Source organism: Mustela lutreola, chromosome 10 (genome assembly GCF_030435805.1).
Source record: "Mustela lutreola isolate mMusLut2 chromosome 10, mMusLut2.pri, whole genome shotgun sequence".
NCBI lineage: Eukaryota > Metazoa > Chordata > Mammalia > Carnivora > Mustelidae > Mustela > Mustela lutreola.
This window is the reverse complement of record NC_081299.1, coordinates 92,327,837-92,350,887: the sequence shown is the minus strand read 5'-3', so window position 1 is coordinate 92,350,887 and position 23,051 is coordinate 92,327,837. Positions and strand designations below refer to the sequence as shown.

The 23,051-nt window shown below is 40.2% G+C and overlaps 1 protein-coding gene and 1 pseudogene across 1 annotated transcript in view; both read left to right on the top strand.

Annotated features, from left to right (window-relative positions):
- The window catches only part of LOC131809245 (mitochondrial adenyl nucleotide antiporter SLC25A24), a 48,094-nt gene that overhangs the window by 12,138 nt on the left and 12,905 nt on the right, over positions 1 to 23,051 (top strand). Inside the window, exons 2-6 of the mRNA XM_059136090.1 lie at positions 3,655 to 3,781; positions 7,337 to 7,424; positions 17,742 to 17,853; positions 19,811 to 19,969; positions 22,198 to 22,350. Of these exons, the coding sequence (XP_058992073.1) occupies positions 3,655 to 3,781; positions 7,337 to 7,424; positions 17,742 to 17,853; positions 19,811 to 19,969; positions 22,198 to 22,350 (639 nt within the window). The remainder of the gene's footprint in view (positions 1 to 3,654; positions 3,782 to 7,336; positions 7,425 to 17,741; positions 17,854 to 19,810; positions 19,970 to 22,197; positions 22,351 to 23,051) is intronic.
- On the top strand, positions 7,978 to 17,728 carry LOC131809246 (segment polarity protein dishevelled homolog DVL-3-like; annotated as a pseudogene).

Sequence of the window (23,051 nt, the reverse complement as noted above, 5' to 3'; positions counted from 1 at the left end):
AAGTTTTGGGGGAAGGATGTGAGTTGTCCCTTCTAGGCTCCTCCTGGATTGGGGTGATAGCCTGGCGTCTCATCCGCTGGTGTAAGAGCACAGCCCAAGTGCCGAGGCCTCGGTGTCTGGGTCAGACCCGTAGCTGTCGCCACGGAAGCTGCAGGGCTCACGGATGCACCTCGTGCCTCGGCCCTGGAGCCGTTGCGATGGGCCCTCCCCTTCCTGCGCCTGATCTCGCGGAAGGAGCCTGAGGAGGACATTGCTATCGCAGGTCCCTGCTAACTGGATGGGTGGTGCACCGGAGGCACCTTCCTCCCCCCCACTTCCACCTCTGCGGGGCTCCCGGGGGCCAAAGCGTGGACCACCCCTGCTGCTGGAGACATCGCAAATGGAGGCCCTCTATGAAGAACTCTTTCGGTACCTGGACTCTAATAAAGATGGGACCCTGGATATCCTTGAGCTTCAGGAAGGCCTGCAGCGTATAGGATTCATCGAGTTCCTGGAGGAAGGGCAGGTGGGCCTCAGTGGGGCTGTGGTCAGAGAGATGTGGGGGCTGGGAGCCCTGGAGACTCCTTGGGCAGAGACGGAGGAAGCCAAATTGACACCTTATCTGGCTTCACCTGGGACCCACTGTAACTTTCAGGTTGATTAGCAACGTTTTACCGTTTTAAGAAAAACAACACAGCTGATACTTTTCTCAAGCGTTTTTCTTATTTCCCCTGGCTCTCATAAAACTTCCACATTTAAAGTGTTCTCAAGATGTTGGCTACCACCTTTTTTTGGGGAGGGTGGTCACCTTGTTCAATGTACTCACCTGTTACTAGTAGCCTGGACGGGTATCTAGGCCAGTGAGGCTCCCTCCCCACTTTGGGGAACTGGGATCGTTTTAGATGTGTTGGGAGTGGGATGGTAGTTAGAAAAGGTCTAGTATTATCTTTTGGTTTTTTTTCCTAGAAGGAGGGCATTCAGTCTCGTGGCTTGTACCCTGGGGGTCTGGCAAGCTCTGACCTTTCCTCCTAGCATGCCTTCATTAGCAGACTTTTAAAGACGGAGCTCGGGCATCATTTTGCCTGGGAATCCCTTTTTCCCAGCTGCCTAGATTACAGATAGCGTCTCAGTATGTAAAGCTTGATGCATATTTCTCTCACTGTATTTCCAGGTTATATTCTGTTTGGAAATTATTATTGAATATAAGTACTTTCCAATTATATTTGCTCTTTGGGTGTTTACAGCAGTAGACTGAGTAGGAGATTCAGGAGAGCGAGGACTGTTGAATTCATTTCAGATCATTGGTACTTCGTGCTCAGAAATCTCTTGGCTGAGTTCTGTCGTGTTAAGATTGAATAAAGCTCTTCCTACTAGCTGTGTGGTCTCTGGGGCTCTCTACTTTCATCATCCAGGGGTTGAGCAGCTGTATTTTGGGCACATTCTATATGCCAAGTGCTACAGCTCAGTTTTCTCATTTGTGGAATCAGAGGCCTGGACTGGGTGTTGTCTGTGGATTAGGCCAATCCCAAATGTTATCTCCATAAAGTTCACTTGGTTTTTGTAATTTCTAGAACAAAAATGGAAGTTTTTTTTTCTTTTTTCTTTATTTTTAAAAAAATTTTGAAGTGCTTTTCTTTTTTAAGCTAAATATCTCTTATGCTCATTATTTATTTGTTTGCTTTCTAAAGATTTATTTCTTCATTTGAGAGAGAGAGAGATAGAGTGAGTAAAGGGAGAGGGAGACATACAGACTCCCAACTGGGCAGGGAGCCCAATGTGGGATTCGATCCCACAACCCTGAGATCATGACCTGAGCTGAAAACAAGAGTCGGACGCTTACCTGAGTCAGATAGGCACCCCACACTTTATGCTTATTTAAATATCGTTTATTCTTGTACTCAGGTTTCCAAGTGTGACTTGTATTTCTTTGATACAAACTAAACTTTCATAAGAAATTCTGGTTTATGCCATAAACAAGTTCAGTTCTTTGAAACACATTTCTTCCTTAAAAAAACAAATTTTTTTGCGAATCTGTCTTTTGTTTCTTAAGAGACGGTGTGAGCCATATAAGGGTTTGTATGCCTAGTGGTGGTGGCAGGGCTCACACACTAAACCCAGGAAGAGTTAGCTCTGGGGGGCTGTCATCAACCACACAGAACCATTGCAGGAGAATGCTGATGCGGCTTTTCCTTGGGTGACAGTGACATCTTTAGGGGGTTCTAATGTGAGTTTTCTCCCACATGTCTCCACCTTCCCTAGTAGAAAATTCACTTATATAAATTAAGAATTCATCAGTTAAAAAAAATAGAAATGGTACTTACATTATATAATGATAAGAAAGAAAAGATACAGCTTTTTAAATTCTGATAACAGGTTCTTTGAATGATGTTTAATTGGCTTTTTACTGTGGGGAGGAAGAGACTGAATATACAAGTATGGATCATGGTTTGCTCATATTTAAAATTGAACTTTGACCCACTTGAACTTAGAGTAACCTGCTCAGGAAACCAACCCCTTTTCTGTCGTAAACAACCCAGGGAACCAACCTGCTATAAATCATACTTACAGGAGTCCAAACTGCTATCTCTAGAGACAATCCAGGAAGCAAAATAACTTCTGTAACAATCAGCCCCAATGGTCAGAGATTGATACCTGACACCTTCCCTAGTTTTTGTCCCCACTTCCAACTTAGGACCATCTAGAGAGAGGGAAATACTTATGCCTAACCAGTCACACAGGATGCCCCACTTCTCTTTAGCCTGCCTATGACTTCCGCAGGCCCAGAGCCGCCAATCAGGGCGGCTTTTCCCCAGAATAAAGCTTGCCCCACTCTTCTGCCTGCCTTTGAGTCTCAGCCAAAACTGACCACGGCTTACTGCCTTGCTATGTAGTAGGCTCAGAACAAATTGCCTTTGCTTTTCTCATTTGATTGGTCTTCATTTATTTTTACAGAGGAATACAAAAGAAAATTCAAAAGGGAAACCCTAGTCTTTCATACTATTGTAGGTTAGAGTCTTTATTTACCATAAGAAGGGTAAAAAAACCAAGCTCTTCAAAGATAGGGTCTTTTAACTTGCAATTTCCCAAATGATAGTTGTTCCCTGATACTTCCATGGACCAAAATATAAGCTTAGATGAAACTTCAGTACATAAATGGGGCCCCAGAATGCTGTGCCATTTTCTCTTGGATTATGCACATCTCAGTATATGTTGAGGAATCAAGATGTAATTTTTAGGTGAACATGATCCTCCATCTAATTTGAAAAGTAATTAAACAGTAGTAATTATTTTTTAGTGATAATATACATGTATTTGCATTTATTTATTTATGTATTTATTTGAGAGAGAACGTGCATGGGAGGGGAGAGAGAGGAGTGGGTAGGGGAGAGGCAGAGAGAGAATCTTGAACAGGGGGCCTGATGTCATGGCCCTGTGATCATGACCTGAGCCGCAATCAAGAGTCCCAGGCCTAACTGACTGAGCCACCCAGGCACCTCAGGAAAAATACTATTTTAGACATCTAAATCCTGTGCTAGGTCAAGTGTATGTTTTTTATCTTGGGGTTTATAAAGTGCATGTCTTTCTGGGAAATAGCTAATCAGGCTGCTGGAACTGTATGTCCAAATAATTCAGTAGTTTAGCCTATTTAAAAAAACTCTTTTCTTTTTTTTATAGAAAATCTTTACAACTGGTGATATCAACAAAGATGGGAAGCTCGATTTTGAAGAATTTATGAATTATCTTAAAGACCATGAGAAAAAAATGAAATTGGCATTTAAGAGTTTGGACAAAAATAACGATGGTGTGTCTTTATTTTATTTTCATTACCAGCTACGAAGAAGTACTTCTCATATTTCGAAAAGTGTAAAATGATATGTATTCAGTCTCTCTTTTTTTGGGAGAATAATTACTAGTAGTTTTAGTACTTGTTTTTCATAGTAATGTGATTTTTCTGTAGAATTTGTTTTTAATGTGGAAAACTTGTACATAGCTTTGTCTACTGAATTAAAAACAGTGAATAAGGCTTTGTGTATATGTTCACTATAGAATATTGTGCTGATTTGACTTACGGTTATATATTTTTAACCTCTAACTTTTGGGTTTTTTTTTAAATATACATATGAACAAATTTGGTTTTGTTCATATATAGGCATAATGCTATATATTCTAAAGTTTAAAAACTTTCAGATTATCTTAGATTTAATAATCTTTTTGAAAGGCTTACTTTAGGGCAACTACTCTCTAATGAAAATTGGGAGGAAAAAATAGATAACTATTTCAAATATGTATCTTCTTTTTTTTAAATTAAGTAAACTCTACCCTCAATGTGGGGCTTGAACTTGCCACATGCTCTGCTAACTGAGTTAGTCAGGTGTGCCTAAATTATGTATTTTCTGGTTGAGATAATGGTTTCACTATTTAGATTAATAGTTTAAATTTAGAGTCCCAGTATGTAGAGAAAAAAGCAAGTGCCACAGGAGGAGAAAGGGGGAGTCATGAAACCCTTAGCACTAGAGGTAGCCTTTAATAGGAAGTAGGAATTTATTTTAAAACATTATAACGCACACAAAACTTAATAAACTAAAATGCATCGTCAAACCCCTCGCTCTATATGAATAGTCAGGGCCATTCCATTCACAGACTTGTTATTCAAGAAACAAGTTAAACAAATAGATTGAGGAAAAAATATGGTTCATACCTGGGGCAGGTAATTTTTTTTTTAATAAAAATCCAAATAGTAAATATTTCAGCTTTGTGAGCCATGTGGTCTCACAGGTTGTAGCTACTCATCTCTGCTATCATCGTGCAAAAACAGCCATGTACTGTATATACATGAATAAACATGGCTGTGTTCCAATAAAAATTGATTTACAAAAGCAGGCAACAGACCTTATTTGGCTGGTCATAGTTTGTTGGCCCCATGTTTATACTTAATAAAGAAATGTAACTTTAGTTAGGGATAAAGCAAATCACTTCAAACAGCTAAACCCTTTGAATGGATTAGATGATGGCCCGTGATGAGTATCAGTCCATGATACTCATCAAGGAAGTTGAGTTTGTGGTGGAAAGTAGTGCTCTTTGAACGTTTGTTACCTCCTAGAAGCCTTACACTGCATACCATACCTCCAAGTCTAACCTTAGTCCAGTCTTCTAGCAAAATGTAGTTATTAAAAGCAGCTTTGCTTCTCTGCAAACTTTCATCCTGTCTTGAGCCCACTATGGTTTAGCCACATAGGTAGGACTGTCTATGTTGTGTGAAGACTGGCAGTAGCTGAGAGATGGAGCTACCTCAGGGGCAGAGGTTAATCATCCCTGTACATAAGTTGTGCCCATATCAGTTGTCCATTTCAGAGAAGTCTCCATGAACCAGAGGAAATAATTCAAGGTGAAATTTTGTGATGTGTTTGTAGTAAATGAAAACCGTTTTTACTTTATTTATCTTGTTTGTAGATTTTCAAACAGTTTCTCATTAGAAGTTCATATTTTTGTGAATCAGACTTCTTCAAGCAAAGCACAGTCTTTTGTTTATTTGTGGATTGTGTATTTGAGAACTTGCCTACTTGCTAAAATTTAACCCCACAATTAACTCCAGAATCAGTGCTTGCAGCATTTTGGCAGTCCTTCATGGACTTGACTTCATTCGCTTGGCGAGCACGTTTCTCTCTGAGAGAAAAGAAAGAGATGTTTGAGCTCTCGTACTATAAACAGGTGTCCTTCTGTTTAGTGCCATGTGTCTTGCATTTTTGTGCTTTTTGTTGGTGATTTTGCTGATCGCAGTGGCTCCCAAGCATAGTGCTGAAGTGCCATCTCGCATTCCTAAATGCGAGCAGGTGTACGTCGCTCAGGCAAGAGTTGTAGTATGACTGGCCATGAGTTCAACGTTACAGAATCAACACTATAATATGGAATTACATAGTATTTACACACACCTGTAACAAGGTTTTATACCGACAAGGTTTTATATTGATTGGTTGATGAATACGTTGTGATCAGAGGCTCAAGGAACCTAGTCCTGTATTCCCCATAAGTACAGTGGTTTGTTAATTTAGAGTTTGTAGTGACCCTGTAGAACATAACTACAAATAATGATAAGGATTGGCTGTATTTCTTTAAGAGTGCAATTGTAATGGAGAATATTCAGAATGGCATTTAAGGAATTTCTTTGCTAACAAACTGATCCCTCTGTTTTTTACGCTGTGCAGACTCTCATGTTTCTCTTTTCCTCTACCCAGGAAAATTCTTTCCAAATCCTGGGACTTCTTCAGAGTCCTTCTCTTAAATGAAGTCTTTGCCTTCACCACTAAGAGTAATTTTTGTCCTCTTTTCCTGGAGAACTTCGCAGTCAGGCCTGCTTGGCATCAGACCCTCTCATGCTTTGTTTGGTTTCCTCCTGTTTCATGCATATTGCTCTTGGGCTCATGAGTCTGTGAGCTGCCTGAGGGAAACATTGTATTCATCACTCCCATTTATTGCTTCTCTTTTCTCTTTCTTCCTCTCTTCTAATTCCTCTCATTCTATCTACAAACATGCTCTAATTTCTCTAATAATAATAATCTTCCCTCTTCCATTGTCCTACCCCCCCCCCCCACTTTCTTTAGTTTTATTGCCAGATTTCTCAAAAGAATAGTCCACAGTCTTTGGCTTCTTTTGATCATTTTCTACTTCCTTTTAACCCTGTGCAACACATCTTTACAAGTGTGAAAGTTGCCTAGTCATTTATTAAAGTGTAGAAACACATACGTGTAATATTTTTTTTTTAAGATTTTATTTATTTGTCAGAGAGAGAGAGGGGGAGAGAGAGCGAGCACAGGCAGACAGAATGGCAGGCAGAGGCAGAGGGAGAAGCAGGCTCCCCGCCGAGCAAGGAGCCCGATGTGGGACTCGATCCCAGGACGCTGGGATCATGACCTGAGCCAAAGGCAGCTGCTCAACCACCTGAGCCACCCAGGCGTCCCGCATACGTGTAATATTGATAGATCCTAGCCTAATGGACTTCACGGCAGAGTCAGAGTGTCCTGATTTGAATCTCAGCCATGCTGCTGCTTACTGTTGGAACTTGGTAAGGCCACATAAGTTCTCAGTCTCTTCTTCTTTAGGTGGAATATCATTATTTACTGATGGGACTGCATGCTTTCTGAATGAGGTAATGTCCATGTACTTGTTAAATGTATTTGTTACACTTTGAGTTGGTGTTGCAATATGTATTTAAGGAAATCCTCATCACTTAACTAGAGTCATAATTTTGCCCTAATGAGTCCAAGACTTTCCCTTACAAAATGAGAGGTTTGGAATTCATGACTTCTAAGATCCTTACCCATTCTGAGTCTGAGTTTATGCTCTTTTTCATTTTTTAAAGGTGTAATTGAAGCTTCCGAAATTGTCCAGTCTCTCCAGATACTAGGTCTAACTATTTCTGAACAGCAAGCAGAGTTGATCCTTCAAAGGTGAGCTCTTTATCTTATTGGCAATTGTGGGGTTTCTTTGACATTATTTTTCATATCTTGTATTAGGGATCTTCATTTTAAGAATAGCTGAAACTCCCTGCACCTTAACCATTCCTCATTATGTGTGTTCAGTGTCTTTGTCTTCCCTTTTGTTTCATATGTACACATTTAAAGTGTAGGAGTGGGTAAGCATAAGCTCAGCCTGGGTTCTCTCTTGCAAGGATGGCCCCTGGGCAGTGGAATGGCAGTGAGATATTCACTCCACAGAGAAGGAGCCTAAGCATTTTCATGCTGCTGTTTTTCCCATTTGGTCTCCAAGGTGATAATGGATCTCATTATTCCAAGATAAGATGTTGAGCAGGTTCATCATGTTATTTAACCTACATATGACTAGGTAAGAAGGAAATTCCAAAGGTTCGCAAAGAAACACCGATTTACACTCTTAGAAAACAGAGATGCCCGTTTGAACATTATTGCCCAGGGTAATCCGTTCAACTGTTCAATGAGTTCAGACCATTATAGCCTTAATGTTTTATTTCTCAGGATAGAGCAGTGATCTCTGAAGTCTCCGTGCCCTTGAAGATTCTATTACAAACACACCCTCGGGACTAATTGTTTTGTGGTAATAGAAAACAGGAAAAGGAATTCTATTCCTATGGATGCTTTCAGTCTTTGATGTTATCTCAAAAGTTTCTGCTAAATGGCTTTATCATTGAATTTACCTCCTTTTTTATCTGTACCAGTAGCATTTTCCTCCTTTCTGTCTATTCAGAATTTCTTTTAAAAGCAGCCATTCAACAGGAGGCCCAATGTCAGAGCTGGGCATGCTGTTGTTAATATTGGATATGGAGAGCTTTCCTGGGGAAATGATCAACTAAAAAATGAAAAGAAATAAACTGGATTTTGACAGTAGGTTATGGGGTATGAAATATTCTGTTCCTGAAATGAAGGTTTTTCTCTGGTTCTTAGACCAGAAATCATATTCCTCTGTTTTTTTTTTTTTTTTTTAAAGATTTTACCCATTTATTTGACAGAGATCACAAGTAGGCAGAGAGACAGGCAGAGAGAGAGAGAGAGGGAAGCAGGCTCCCTGCTGAGCAGAGAGCCCGATGTGGGACTCGATCCCAGGACCCTGGGATCATGACCTGAGCCGAAGGTAGAGGCTTTAACCCACTGAGCCACCCAGGCGCCCTCCTCTGTTCTTTTTGATAGCTTTAGGAATAATGTGAATTATAAGCCCAAGTTCCAGAATAGACCATGGGTAATGCAAGAGAATGGATATTTGAAATTGGCTGAATAAAATTATGGAAGTAGCCCAAACATCCTTCAGTAGATGAGTGGGTGAAGAAGGTGTGGTATGTATGTATCTATACATACCTACATACAATGGACTATTACTCAGCCTTAAAACAGAACAAAATCTTGCCATTTGCAACAACATGGATGAAGCTAGAGGTATTATGCTAAGTGAAGTAAGTCAGAGAAGGACAAATACCTGATTTTACTCATATGTGGAATTTAAGAAACAAATGCATAAAGGGGGGGAAAGATAAACCAAACAACAGACTTTAAGAAAATTTTTTTCATTTTTTTAATTGACATATAATGTATTATTTGTGTCAGGGGTACAGGTCTGTGATTGATCAGTCTTACACCCAGCACTCACCACAACACATACCCTCCCCAGTGTCCATCACCCAGCTACCCCATCCCCCTACGCCCGTCCCCTCCAGCAACCCTCAAATCCCAACAAAACCTTTGTTTCCTACAAAAAAAAAAAAAAAAAAAAGAATAAAAACTGAACTAGAAAACAAACAGGTCAGTGGGTAGGGGGATGGCTGAAATGAGTGATGGGGATTAAAGAGTACACTTGTCTTGATGAGAATCACTGTATTATACACCTGAAACTAATATAACACTGTGTGTTCACTTTAGTGGATACACCTGAAACTAATATAACACTGTGTGTTCACTTTAGTGGAATTAAAAAAACAAATGAAAGTGGCTAAAGAATTATACATGTAACTAATTTAGGGCAGCTTTATTGATATATGATTCACATACCAAAAAATTTGATCTTTTAAAGCACATATAGTTTGGTGGCTTTCAATATATTCGCAGAGTTGTGTAATCAGCATTACCTAATTTTGGAGCATTTTCATCACCTCAAAAAGTAACCCTGGGAGCGCCTGGGTGGCTCAGTGGGTTAAAGCCTCTGCCTTCGGCTCAGGTCATGATCTCAGGGTCCTGGGATCGAGCCCCGCATGGGGCTCTCTGGTCAGCGGGGAGCCTACTCCCCTTTCTCTCTCTCTCTGGCTTCCTCTCTGCCTACTTGTGATCTCTGTCAAATAAATAAAATCTTTAAAAAAAAAAATTACCATACCCACTAGCAATCACTCCTTATTCCTCCTCTGCAAGCCCCCAGCAACCACTGATCTCCATTTTGTTTCTTTGGATTTGTCTGTTCTGGACATATCAGAAAAAAATGGAATCATACAATATGTGGTCTTTTGTGTGTGGCTCTTTTCACTTAGTGTGATATCTTCAAAGTTCATCCATGTTGTGTGTGTATCAGTACTTCATTCCTTTCTTAGAGCACATCACTTCCATTGTAAGGATATATCACACTTTGTTTCTCCATTCATCGGGAGATAGGCATTTGGGTTGTTTCCATTTTTTGGCTATTATGAATAATTCATGCACAAATTTTTGTGTGAACATGTTTCCAGTTCTCTTGGGTACGCACCTAGAGGTAAAATGACTTGATTGTATGATAACTTGATATTTAACATTTTGAAGAACTGCCAGACTGTTTTTGAAAGTGACCACATCATTTTACAGTTGCAATAGCCAGGAAGGGGGGCTTTAGTTTCCCCACACCCTCCCAACACTTGTTATTTGCTGTCTTTTGATTTTTACCATCTTCATGGGTAGAATGTGGTATCTCGTTACTGTTTGGATTTGTATTTCCCCGATGGCTAATAAACTGTATATTCCTTTGCACCTTTGGGCTATTATTATTATTATTAGCATTTGTGCTTCTTTAGCAAAAATACTGGAATATATTTATACTGGAAAAACCTGGGTTTTCCTTTCTCTATGTGTCTTCTTTACTATTCACACAGAAAACACTTCACTTCTGATACCTGTGGTCACCAAACGTGTGCCCTCCATCCACAACAGGCAATTAATTATCCGTGACATTAGCCCAGGTACCCTACAATTTAAGTTAATTCTAACACTCTCTGCCTGGAGATAGTGTCAGGTCCCATAGGCTAAGGGCTCAGTCCCAGAAGACTCCTCCCCAGTTCAGATGCCAATGACAAGTGGCAGGTCCCCATGTTACCCACAGTTTCTGTCCAATTGGGCTACACATTGGAGGTTCCCAAGACCTCCTTCTTCATTTCATTTGATTAATTTGCTCAGGCGGCTTACAGAATTCAGGGAAATATTTACTTACGTTTTCCAGTTTATTAAAGGATATGATGAAGAAAACAGGTGGATGAAGAAATACATAAGGTAAGATCTGGGAGGGCCCCAATGATAGGCTCTTCTGTTCCTGTGGAGCTGGGGTGTGTTATCCTCCTGGTATGGATGTGTTCACCAACCTGGAAGTTCTCTGAGTCCCATACTAAGGGGATTTTATGGAGGCTTCCTCACATAGGCATGTTCAATTATTAACTCTACTGTAAGCCTCTCTCCTCTCTATGGAGAAATTGGAGTGGGGGGCTGAATATTCTTCCTCTTTTTTTTAAAAGACACATTTATTCAGTGTTGTGATCAGACTATTACAATTCGCAATCAACAGTGTGGGTGCAAAAAAAAAAAAAAACACTACATTAAAACCCTTTGTTGGAATGCTTTTTACTTTCCACAGAACAGAAACTAACATGACCTGTTATACAATTAGTCACAAATACAGTCCTCAATTTTTTGCCCGTACACATGGGTATTGTCTAAAACATGTTTTCTTTGTAGCAGCTAGGCCCTCCCACCACTGTGCTCAGCCGAGTTCACGAATGTCTGGTAATCTGTAGTTTCCATGTCACTTTCTGGCTCTCCTCTCCTGCCAAGTTATGTTCCCTGGCCGTAATGAAAACCTTCTCCCACTCCCATAGCTACTGCTAGAACTGCCAGGGTTTCATGGTTTGGCAAAGTATTGTCCTCCACCACCATAGGGGCCAGATTGTCAGCCTCCAAAATTTCCTCCTTTCATGGGTACAAAATTTGAGGATTGATTGTTGTAATTGCCAATCATTATAACTTCTGCCACCTCCAAAGTTGCTTCCATCATTACCAAATCCGTTATAGTCATCCCCACTGCCACTGTATCCACCACCACCTTGACCACCCCAAAGCCACCTCACCCTCTGAAGCTCCCTCCATGATCAAAGTTGTCATTCTCACCAAAACCACCTCCACAACCACCCCAGAATTTCCAAAATTACTTCGACCTCTTTGGTTGGATGAAGCACTAGCCATCTCTTGTTTAGATAGGGCTTTCCTTACTTCACAGTTGTGGCCATTCACAGGATGGGATTTTTGAATGACAGTCTTGTCTATGGAGTCATGGTCATCAAATGTTACAAAAACCAAGCCTCTCTTTCTGCCACTGCCTTGTTCAGTCATAATCTCAGTCACTTCAATTTTCCCATGCTGTTCAAAATAATCTCTTAGATGATGTTCTTTGGAGCCTTCTCTAATGCCACCAACAGGAATCTTTTTCACAGTTACGTGGGCACCAGGTTTTTGAGAATCTTCTCTGAGACAGCCCTCTTGGGTTCCACAACTCTTCAACCACCTTGTGTGGCCTTGCATTCATGGTCGAATTCTCTTCCTTCAGAGTGGCATACAGGACAAACCCAAAGTCTCTGGAGCATCTGGTGTTTGGATTTCTTATTACCACACAGTCCATCAGCATTCCCCATTGCTCAGAGTGGCTCCTCAGACTCTCATCAGTTGTTCCAAAGCTCAAACCTGGGATGAAGATCTGATCAGGCTCTTTGGGAGTCTGTGACTTAGACATGATAGCAGTGGGAGGGGAGATTTTTTTTTTTTTTTAAGATTTTATCTATTTATTTGACAGAGAGAGATCACAGGTAGGCAGAGAGGCTGGCAGAGAGAGAGAGGGAAGGAGGCTCCCTGCCGAGCAGAGAGCCCAATGCGGGACTCGATCCCAGGACTCTGAAATCATGACCTGAGCCGAAGGCAGCGGCTTAACCCACTGAGCCACCCAGGCGCCCCGGGAGGGACTAATGATGCTTACTCAGCAGTGGGGGACTGAATATTCTAAGCTTCTAATTGTGGTTTGGTGTATCTGATGACCAGCCCCCATCCAGGAGCCCACCGACAGCCACCTCATAAGAACAGAAGCTCCCAGGGCTCTTATCACTGAGGAATTTATAAGGGTTTTAGGAGCTTTGTGTCAGGAACTAGGGGCAGAGACTAATAAATATATTTTCTGTTACCTCATGAGTAAAGGCAGATTGTAATTAGGGTTTTCAGCAGTGGAAACCACAGACCTTCCCTTGAGTACTCAGCTGTCACTGTGGCTCGCATACCTCCAGGTATCAGCTTCTTTGCTGCCATTTCACCATCCCTTAGTGGCCCAAACCGGAAATGGAGAGAAATCTGAAAGGTGCTGCTTGAAGCAGCTGTGGCTAGGTTGTCAGAGTATGAGACAGGAGTTACTCAGCTGAAGCTTAGACTCTTTCAGTCTTCCGTGGCCACAGTGATTATTCCAAATGTTTACCATGTCATTCCTGCCTGCCACTCTCTTAGTGACTGTCCACTCTGTGTTACTTCAAAGAGCATGTTCAGCTAGGCATGGCTGAAATCTGTTGAGGTTGCTCCCACCCCGTTTCTTTCAGTTCTCTGAGCTCTCTAAGAGTCATTTAAGATTAGAGCAGTTCTTACTGCTTAAGGGAGTAAGCCCCTCCCCCCCATCCTTTCTTAGCCTTCAGTTTTCACCTCAGAGGGAGCTGCACTGCCCCCTTCTATCCTACAGTAGTTTTCTTTATTTGTGCAACTCGTTTCCCAGCTTTGTGGCTCTTACAGGTGGTAACCATGAGCTTATTTCTGTAGTTAGTGGTTAGAAATGCAGTTTCTAAAGTTAGAATGCCTACTCCACTTACCAGGCCTGTGAGCCAGGACAAAATACTTAGCCTTTCTCTCTGTATAAAGCTGAGACAATAGAAAGTGTATAGGATTATTTTCAGGATTAAGTAAATTTACTTGAAGAGTGCTCAGAACAATGCCTTCAAAGGCTCAGTGAATATTAGCTATTACTTGCCATTGTCTAGTGACTGTTTTTCCTACTACACTAAGCTTTGAGGACACAGACCACTTCTGTCTTGCTGACTATTACATACTCAGCACCTTATAATCGTGTGCCCTCAGAAAATATTGAAGAATGTGTTGAAGAATGAGTAGAAATTATTCTAGTGAAAAAAGGCTGGTGCCAGGACATTCTAGGTAGAGGCAGAGACACGTGAAGACATGGAAGCACATTGTGAAGGGCACATTCGTGGACTGGTCTCTAGACCACCAGTGGTCTGTTTCTTAACTAGTGGTCCATGAGCTGTTTGAGTGGTCCATCGGAGACAACCATGAGTGTAATCATAATGACCAATTTGTGGGATTTAAGAAAAGGACAGCTGAAATAGTAGACAAGAAGAGTGAGTCAGGGGAGACTAATTTGTTTCAAACTGTCCTAAGGTTCTTACTCAGGAGAGGGAGGTGAAATACTAACTTTAGATTTTGTTGTTATACGTACATCGCAAAATTTCATGGTAAGCCCCTGAAAGTCTTGGAATTGGGGATATAACTTCTAAACCAGCGAGGGAGGAAAATGGAATAAGAAGTTCAACAAGCATGAAATTCTTCTTCAGTCTATGGACCATGGTTTTGGAGCAGTGAAGGAGGAGACATGGGATGACAATGCGTAGTTGAAGTTGCTGTCCACTGAGGGCTGCACTCAGAGCCCGTTCCCTTCTGTGCTGACATGTGCCATGCCCCATGGAGCGCAGAGGAGGCATGGGAACTCCTGGGCCTGCACTTCTCCCCTCGTGCTGGTGGGGACCGCCAGGAAAACCTGCACAGGGACACACAGATGGACTCCTTCATATCTGCCTGACACCAGTGGCCATGCAGGAGAGACGGCTCAAAGCACACAACCCAGCTAGATGGAACTGCAGACATGGAGCCATGGTGAGAGCCAGGGGCCTGTGATCGCTGAGCCACCTTTATGAGCAGCAAGTTGGAGACCACCGGCTTTTTTGGTTTGGGTGAGGATGACTATATCCGCAGGTTCCGCAGCTCCACAGAGCAGAGAGCATTTCACAGCTCATGAGAAGACAAGCAGTGTCAGAAGTAGGGCGTTTCATGGCCTAAGTGGACCTGGTCTTTAAGCAGCACCATGGATTCCACCATGTCACTCAACATCATGGTTCCTCTCATGGAAAAGTACACATTTCTGGGCATCTCCACTGCAGGCCAAAGCAATGAGTGTGGTGATGGAGTCGTCTGCGTTGTCTCTGTCATGAAGGCTGGGGCCACAGCTGCTGGTGGAAGTGTAGATCTAGGGGATATGCTGTTACAGGCAAGCTAGATGGGCTGTGAGAACATGAGTAATGACAGCACAGTATGGGTTTTGTGGGAGACCATGCACAGATTGGGGCCCTCACCCTAACTGTAGCCAGAAGGGCTGGGACCCAGGTCCACATAGCTACTTCACACTGCTCAGGAGTGAGCCCATCTGGCCCATTGACCCTGCATCCTGGGTCACCCACGCTGTGGCCTCTGCCATGAACCCTGTCCTGAGCACCATCACCTCCACTGGTTCTTCCATCATGAACTCCATTCATGACAGTGCCTGGATGACTTACACCTGTCCTTCCACATGATGATGATGGGGCCACCATTGTCAAAGCCGTGGCCTCTGAATCTGGGCTGGAGGTTAGTGGCTGCATGTGGCTCATCCCCAGTGCTTTCATTGATTTGGGCTTGGTGGACTTGCTGTGCCACAATGGGGAAGGCCTCCATGATTGGCAGGAGGCCAACCAGTACGCTAGCAGTCTTCCAAAAGCAACTTTACCCACTGCACTAACAACAAGCTCACCTCTGGGCAGTGCTTCTCCATCTTCAGGGACCTCTGTGGCAACATGGTCAATGTGTCCCTCTGTGATCACGATGACTTCCATGGTACCTCTGACCAGGACACACTGGCCCCCCTGCCATACCTGGGGGCCACCTCTTGGTCCAAGGCTTTCCCTTACCAGTACCTGCTGCCCTCACACCCCTACAGCCTGTGCCTGGGCTTCCCAGAGCTGTTTTTTTTTTTCTTTTTTTGTTTTTTGTTTGTTTTGAGAAACTTGTTAAGCTGAGTCTCAAATTAATATCAAAGGGCAAAGGCCCAAGAATAGCATAGACATTCTTGAAGAGCCTATGGGAAGCAGGGGACCTGCTCTATCGGATATCAAGAGTTGTTATTAAGCTATGATTAAGACAGTGGTAGTGGCACCCATAGAGACAAGTTGACAAAAGGGACACGATATCCCAGAAATGGATCCATCCATATCTGGGATTTGTCACACAAGATAAGTAGCTTTGCAAATCACTTTGCAGAAAAGAAGAGATTATGCAGTACATGGTGGTAGTGCTTCTGTTATCCATGCAGACAGGGATGAAGCTGGGTTCCTACCTCACACCATATACAAAAATTAACCTAAATGTGAAAGTGAAACTATAATACTTGTAGGGGAAGAAAAGGAAGTGTCTTTACCTCAGTGGAGGAAAGGATTTATTTAAAAAAAAAAAAAAAAGACACAAAAGGCAGTAGCATTAATGAAAAGAATGATATATTCAGTTCTATTAAAATTAAGAGCATTTCTTCACAGATACCATAAACAAAGTGAAAAGACAGAAGATATTTTCTAATTTATAATTTGGTGTATTAGAATCAACTATATAAAGAACTGTACATGCAAAAGAAAAAGATAGCCAGCTCACTAAAAAAATGGGAAAAAGACAGAAGCAGGTATTTTCCACATGGGGAATATGCAATAGCAAGTGGATGAATAGCAAGTGAATATGATAAGGGATGTTGAACCTCATTGGTGATTTGAAGAGAAATGCAATTTAAACCCACAGTGAGACTAGTTTATTTAAAAAGTTTGTCAGTGATCTGTGGCTTTAAGCTATGGAATTTAGAATTCATTTGTTCATTCAGTATATATCCTCTCTGTACCGGGCACTGTTCTAAATACTTAGGCCATCTCAGTGATCCAAATCAACAAAAATCCTTGTCTTGTGGAAGATACTTATGAGTGCATATACGAGAGGTTGAGGAGTAGGGTCAGACAATAAACAGTTGCATTAAAATAGAAAATAGTGATAAAAATAGAGCTCTAAATATTGCAACCCACAATAATGTTATAGACAGAGTAGTAACTAGGGCTCTCATGTGAAATGTTAATACCCATGTGCTGAGACAAATTAAAGTTTGTGCATTTTCACATATGCAGATCAAAATTAATTCACACCCAAAAACATAGTTTTAAGGCCTGAAAATTGCATTTCATTTGACTGTCATCTTTATGTATCATTTTTATATGAATTATTGATAAATATAAGGTCTAGGGGAGACACCCAAACTTTTTTTTTAGAGACAGTCGTTAATTCAACAAATAAATGAAAATCTTCTTTGCACCAACCATGTTAGATTCTGGTTTAGATAGTGAACAAAACAATCAAAATATCTAAGACTAGAGGATATTAATGTTAAATGTCGAAGATGAGGCACTAGGATTTCTTAAGATTCAAAAGGCCCAATCACCAAGTTAGACTTTTTTTTTTAACAATTACTATAATTTTCTTAGTTTTGAGGAGGTTGGAGAAGGAAATTGATAGAATATTTTGAGTATATTCCAAAATCACATCCAAATGTTGGAACATTAAGAAATATCTTCCTAAGACAATGCAAGAAAAAATGGGTCATAAATCCATTCATTACTACTTCCTAATATTTAATTTCCCAGCTTTAGTATTTGGTAGCTCATTGGTTAGAGTCTGACACAGTGCCAAAAGTAGTCTTTAGTGAGATTTCTTTGTGACTTTGAGGTCCTTCTTCACCTAAATGATGAAAATTATCTAACAGAATATCAAAAGCTTGCTGCCATTTCCAACAACGTATTATTGTGAATTGGGATCTTTTCATAAGAATATTGCGTTGGAGAAGAAACTATCATTCTGCAAAATGGCCAATAATGTTTTACCTGTAAGTTTTTTGTTTTTTAATTAGCTTCTTTTTATTTTCAGTATTGATGCTGATGGAACAATGACAATAGACTGGAATGAATGGAGGGACTATTTCTTATTTAATCCTGTTACAGACATTGAGGAAATTATCCGTTTCTGGAAACATTCTACTGTAAGTATGCCATATGTATTACGTTATAATGTAAATGTAAATGTAAACTTTGTGAGCCCATAGTTATTACATGAGAACAGTCTGTAACGCGTACAGGCCAGCCAGTAGCTCCTTAACTTGTAGAGTTCTGCTTATTCTACTAGGTGTATATTCAGAATGTCATAAGAAAAACAAACCCTAAGGCTGTATAAACTTTGCAAATGTCATACCCATTTCTCCCATTCTCAATACTGGGAGAAGATACTGCCTTCCAAAAATCTCCAAAAGGATGAGCAGCCCAGCTTTTATTGCATGTAAGTATTTTGCCAAGAGAAGTGTGAAAGTCCTAGGTTTTTACTTTTCATAGATAATACATTGCTTAAATAACCTCAGCATCTCATGATTGCCGAGATTTTACTTCCTCGGCCATGACTAATGTCCAGGCATGAGTTCTGAAACTTTTTTTTAATCTTTTTTTTCTTTTTTAAGATTTTATTTATTTATTTGACAGACAGAGGTCACAAGTAGGCAGAGAGGCAGGCAGAGAGAGAGGAAGGGAAGCCTGCTTCCCGCTGAGCAGAGAGCCCAACGTGGGGCTCAATCCCAGGACCCTGGGATCATAACCTGAGCTGAAGGCAGAGGCTTTAACCCCCTGAGCCACCCAGGTGCCCCAGTTCTGAAACTTTTGCTGGTTTTGTCAGCTGTCTAGATTTATCTCTGGGATAAGGTACTTAATAATAATAATCATTGATGGTTAAAACACTTTTGACTCTTTTGTTTAGCAGTTCACACCTGTCTGTCTGTATTTCTCAAAACTTTCAAATTTTAATGAAATTTCATTAATATTCTGCTAACATATATTGATGTAAATGAAGGGCAGTTTATTGCACAATCTGCTGCTGAAACCAATGGGAACTCTTGGGGGGAATTTTAATTTTTCCAGTGGGCTTCTCTGCTAGTTTATTCTTGGATTTCAATAAGTTTTATGTGTAATAAATGAATCCTAGCATTTACATCTCTGCTAGTAACAATGCCTACACTTAAGTAGAGCATTGTAAAATTATGGTGATTAATGCCTCTTCTGTGAGTATAGAATAATATACTATATTAGTAATTCAGTTGCCTAGATACATTTTCTACTTATGTGAATTTATATTTATGTAATCAGACCCTTACTGTACCTTTGAGATAGTTGTTAACAATTTTGTAATCATTTTATTGATAGTAAAATGATGAAAGAGGGGGTTACTACTATAGTATAGCCTCTTACCCCTACACTCCTACCTATAAAATCTTTACAGCAGAATCATTTAGATAATATCCTTTAGAACTCCATTTATCTCAAGCTATATTTATAATCTATGTAAGGTTTATAGAGTAGATTGGAGGAAGGATTATTTTTAAATAGTACCTCCCTGTTAGCTAAATTTTATAAAGAAGCTGTTGCATGTTTTGAATGACAAGTCTATAAAAATATTTATAGGAGATGAGTTTTGGAGTGTTCACATATATAGCTTTAATTTAATTTTCATTTACAGGTTTAAAGCATGTATCATGGTTTAAAGAATAACATGTATAGAATTTTGAGATAAAGGGAATATCTCTTAAGAATTAACAAACTAATTTCTTTGTGTAGCTAAGAAGGATTCCCATCTTTTAAAAGGCTGACCTTTCTTTCTGACTTAGACCAAGAGGAGAAAAGTTACTCTGAATCTATTAGGAAAGAAAGTTATCATTGTTGGTTTGGTAAATGTTTAATTACTATTAACTTTGATTTCTTGTGAATTGATACTGTGCTTCATTTTGTGTGACCAGGCTATTTAAAGTCATCTGTATGCTCAGGTCAGTATGCTTCATACTTTCTAAGGAATGAAGGTGATTATCTCTGAAAATAACACATGATTCTTCTCTACAAGAAACCTGGAGTGATCGCTTTTTTAATGGAGGGACCGTGGGGATCTTTTCTCCATCTTAACAGGGTATTGACATAGGAGATAGTTTAACTATTCCGGACGAATTCACGGAAGATGAGAAGAAGTCTGGACAGTGGTGGAGGCAGCTGTTGGCAGGGGGTATCGCAGGTGCCGTTTCTCGAACGAGCACTGCCCCTTTGGACCGTCTGAAAGTCATGATGCAGGTGAACCTTATGATCTTGGGTCTCGGTGTCTCCTACATACTCTAAAACGGTGAGAAGTGGGCTGCTTGGAGAAGGAAGTTTAAAAATTTCTCCATAATCTTTTCTCATACCTTTAAAAAATAGGTATGAAGTCTCTGTTGTTATTAACCCAGAATTCAGTCCCTACGAGTATTTCACCAAACTTTAAATTGTGGGTCCAGGTGTGTGAGGGACTTTTAATCTCTGGCATTCTGTCACTTGTCAAATGGTTAATGAGGGGAAAAGTTCCCAGCCATTATTGTAGGAAATAATAATATTTTCCTTCTGTTTTATGCACTTTCTCAAAAGTGAGATATTTCCAAAGTTGAGAATCTTGGAGCAGGGATATCATTTTTATGATTATTCTCAAGATGGGGTTAGCAGAAAAGACCTGGATTTATAGACCAACTTTACTATTTATTAGCAATGTGGTCCTGGCTGGTCAGAGTGGAAAGAAAGACAGAAAGGAAAGGAATTGACACTTCCTTGGTGCTCATCACAGTAACCCATTTAATCCTCAGAGCAAGCCCGTGAGGTGGGTATTTTATCCTCACACTATCTGTGGAGAACCTGAGACTCAGAGAAGTAAATAACTTTTCCTTTTCAACAAATTAGATGAGGAATAGAGTATGTCTGACTCCAGAGTATGTGGTTCTCACACTGCATGAAACCCCTGAGGTCTCAGGGGTGAAGAATATCTAACAAGGCTGGTTGTAAGAATTAAGTGATGTAAAGTATGTGAGAATGCCAGATATACTGGAACTCCCTACTGCAATATAGTAGTTGCTTAAAAAAGAGTTTTAGAAGTTGTGTTGTCATACCTATGGTCAACGCTTTTTATGTCTGTCCTTAGATTTATGTATAAATAAATCTGACAGTATTTTAAGCTATCATCCATTCAGAATGTACCTAAATCTCAAAATACAATTAGGGGTAAAAATAGTGCTTTAAAGAGAAAGAAGAAGGAATTGGTGCTTGTATTTTTCTTTGGGAATGATAGAAAATTGACTTTGAAAGAGCTTGAATAAGCCTTCCTCTTTCCCTTTGTCATATTTTATTGTGAAGTTTCTTTAAGATAAAACTGAACTTTATTTCTTGCAAGTTCTTTGGGGTCAGTGGGTGGAGTTTTCCAAAATGACCTTCAGGTTCAGTAAGTCAATAGGGCTCACAGAACACACTAGAAGCTTTAATACTCCTGGTTGTGGTTTATTACAGGGCAAAGATACAGATTAAAACCAGCCAAAGAAAGCAGCATAGCAGGACAAGTCCGAGGAAGTGCCAAATGCAGAGCTTTTGTTGTCTTCTCCCTGTAGAGTCACAATGTGTTACTTTCCTGGCTTTGAGGTGTGGCGATGCACACAGTGTTGCAAACTGACCGAGAAAGTTCATCCGAGTCTTTGATGTCCAGAATCTTTATTGTGGAGCAACCACACACTGCCCTCGTGGCTGACCTTTAGTCTTCAGCACATCTTGTTTTTCCATTTTTTAACAGTAGCCACTCATTTTGTGTGTGCCAGCAGAGAGCTGATTTCTTTACTTGTTTTTGGCTTTTTGGATTTAGCTGTTTTTCCACGGAAGGAATTAGAAGGTCTAGTGTATATAAACAGCGATCACATCTGTAGTCTGAACCAAGTATTCATGGGGTTAGGCGTTCATGTTGCCATGAAGTTATTGGCTAGAGAGGGCCATAGAAGGTATAATCTTTATTTTTGGTGCCAGGCTATGTAAATTCCAGTGTCTGTGGCTCTGACACACATAATACAAAATTGTTTTCTGACACATTTATATTTCATATTGGTATTACTTCTCTGGGGAAGAAATAGTGTATTACCTGCAGTATATTTTTGAAAGTTGTCTTAAAATGAACTTGTTTGCATTCCAAGGAGTGTTCCATAGCCTAATTCATAATTCAGTTCATGTTGTCTTATATGAATGTTGTTCATAATAATTTTAATTTAGATCATGTCCTCCCTGCTTTCCCACGCTGAGGATACTGATTTTTCTTAGTTTTAGATTGAGTCAGGCCTCTAAAATGGTGGTAGTAATTCTTCTCATCATTATACATTACCTGAACTTTCTATATTTTATTTTTAAATGCATCTTCTTGCAGTAATATTATTGAAATAAAGAGGATGGTTTGCATGGTTACTTAAGAAGTGGTAATAGTAACATACCACCACTGTTTTATATGCTTTTACTTTTATTTTTAGGTCCACGGTTCAAAATCAGGCAAAATGAACATATATGATGGCTTTCAACAGATGGTGAAAGAAGGAGGTATCCGCTCCCTTTGGAGAGGAAATGGTACAAATGTCATTAAAATTGCTCCTGAGACAGCTATTAAGTTCTGGGCATATGAGCAGGTAATTGTTGTCACCTGTGGAATTTATTAACAAAGAGGAGTTAATAAACTGATTCAGTAGCAATGAACATATAGTGCTTTTTGGATTCTTGTTTTACTATATAATAATTTTCTGCAAATACTACAAGAGGAATTTCTCTTCCAGGACATTACAACTATATGAACTCAGATTCTTTATGACCAAACTTTAGAATTCTTCATTTCCTATTTTTTAAAAAGACTTATGTATTCATTTCATAGTGGCTCTTTTAGGAAATACAGCATTTTTGCTTATTCATTTTGAATTCAAAGTAGAAGCTGCATGCTAACCTAAGTTTTATGAAAGCGTCCCAGTCTAACATCTGGACAGGAAACTTTTAAGTTGAAGTCCTTTGTGCAAATTAACATTGCTAGAAAGTTTAATTGAAATTAAAGTGAAAATTCCTTGAAGGCAGGGGCTTGGCTTCTTCTTCATGGCCTCCAGCACTTAGAGCCTGGCATGTGGTAAGTGTTCAGTATGTGTTTGTTGAATGAATGTCAGATAGTGGTGAACATCCTGCAAGACTTGACTCAAGAAATTTCCTCCAGGAAACCATCTGCATTGGCACAGTTCCTTTTGTCTCCCTCTGTTGTAGCACTTTCACACTAAATTCTAATGAACTCAGTACTTCTCTCTCTCCTTAACAATACTGTGACCTTCCTTAAGCAGTATTTGTTTTCAGG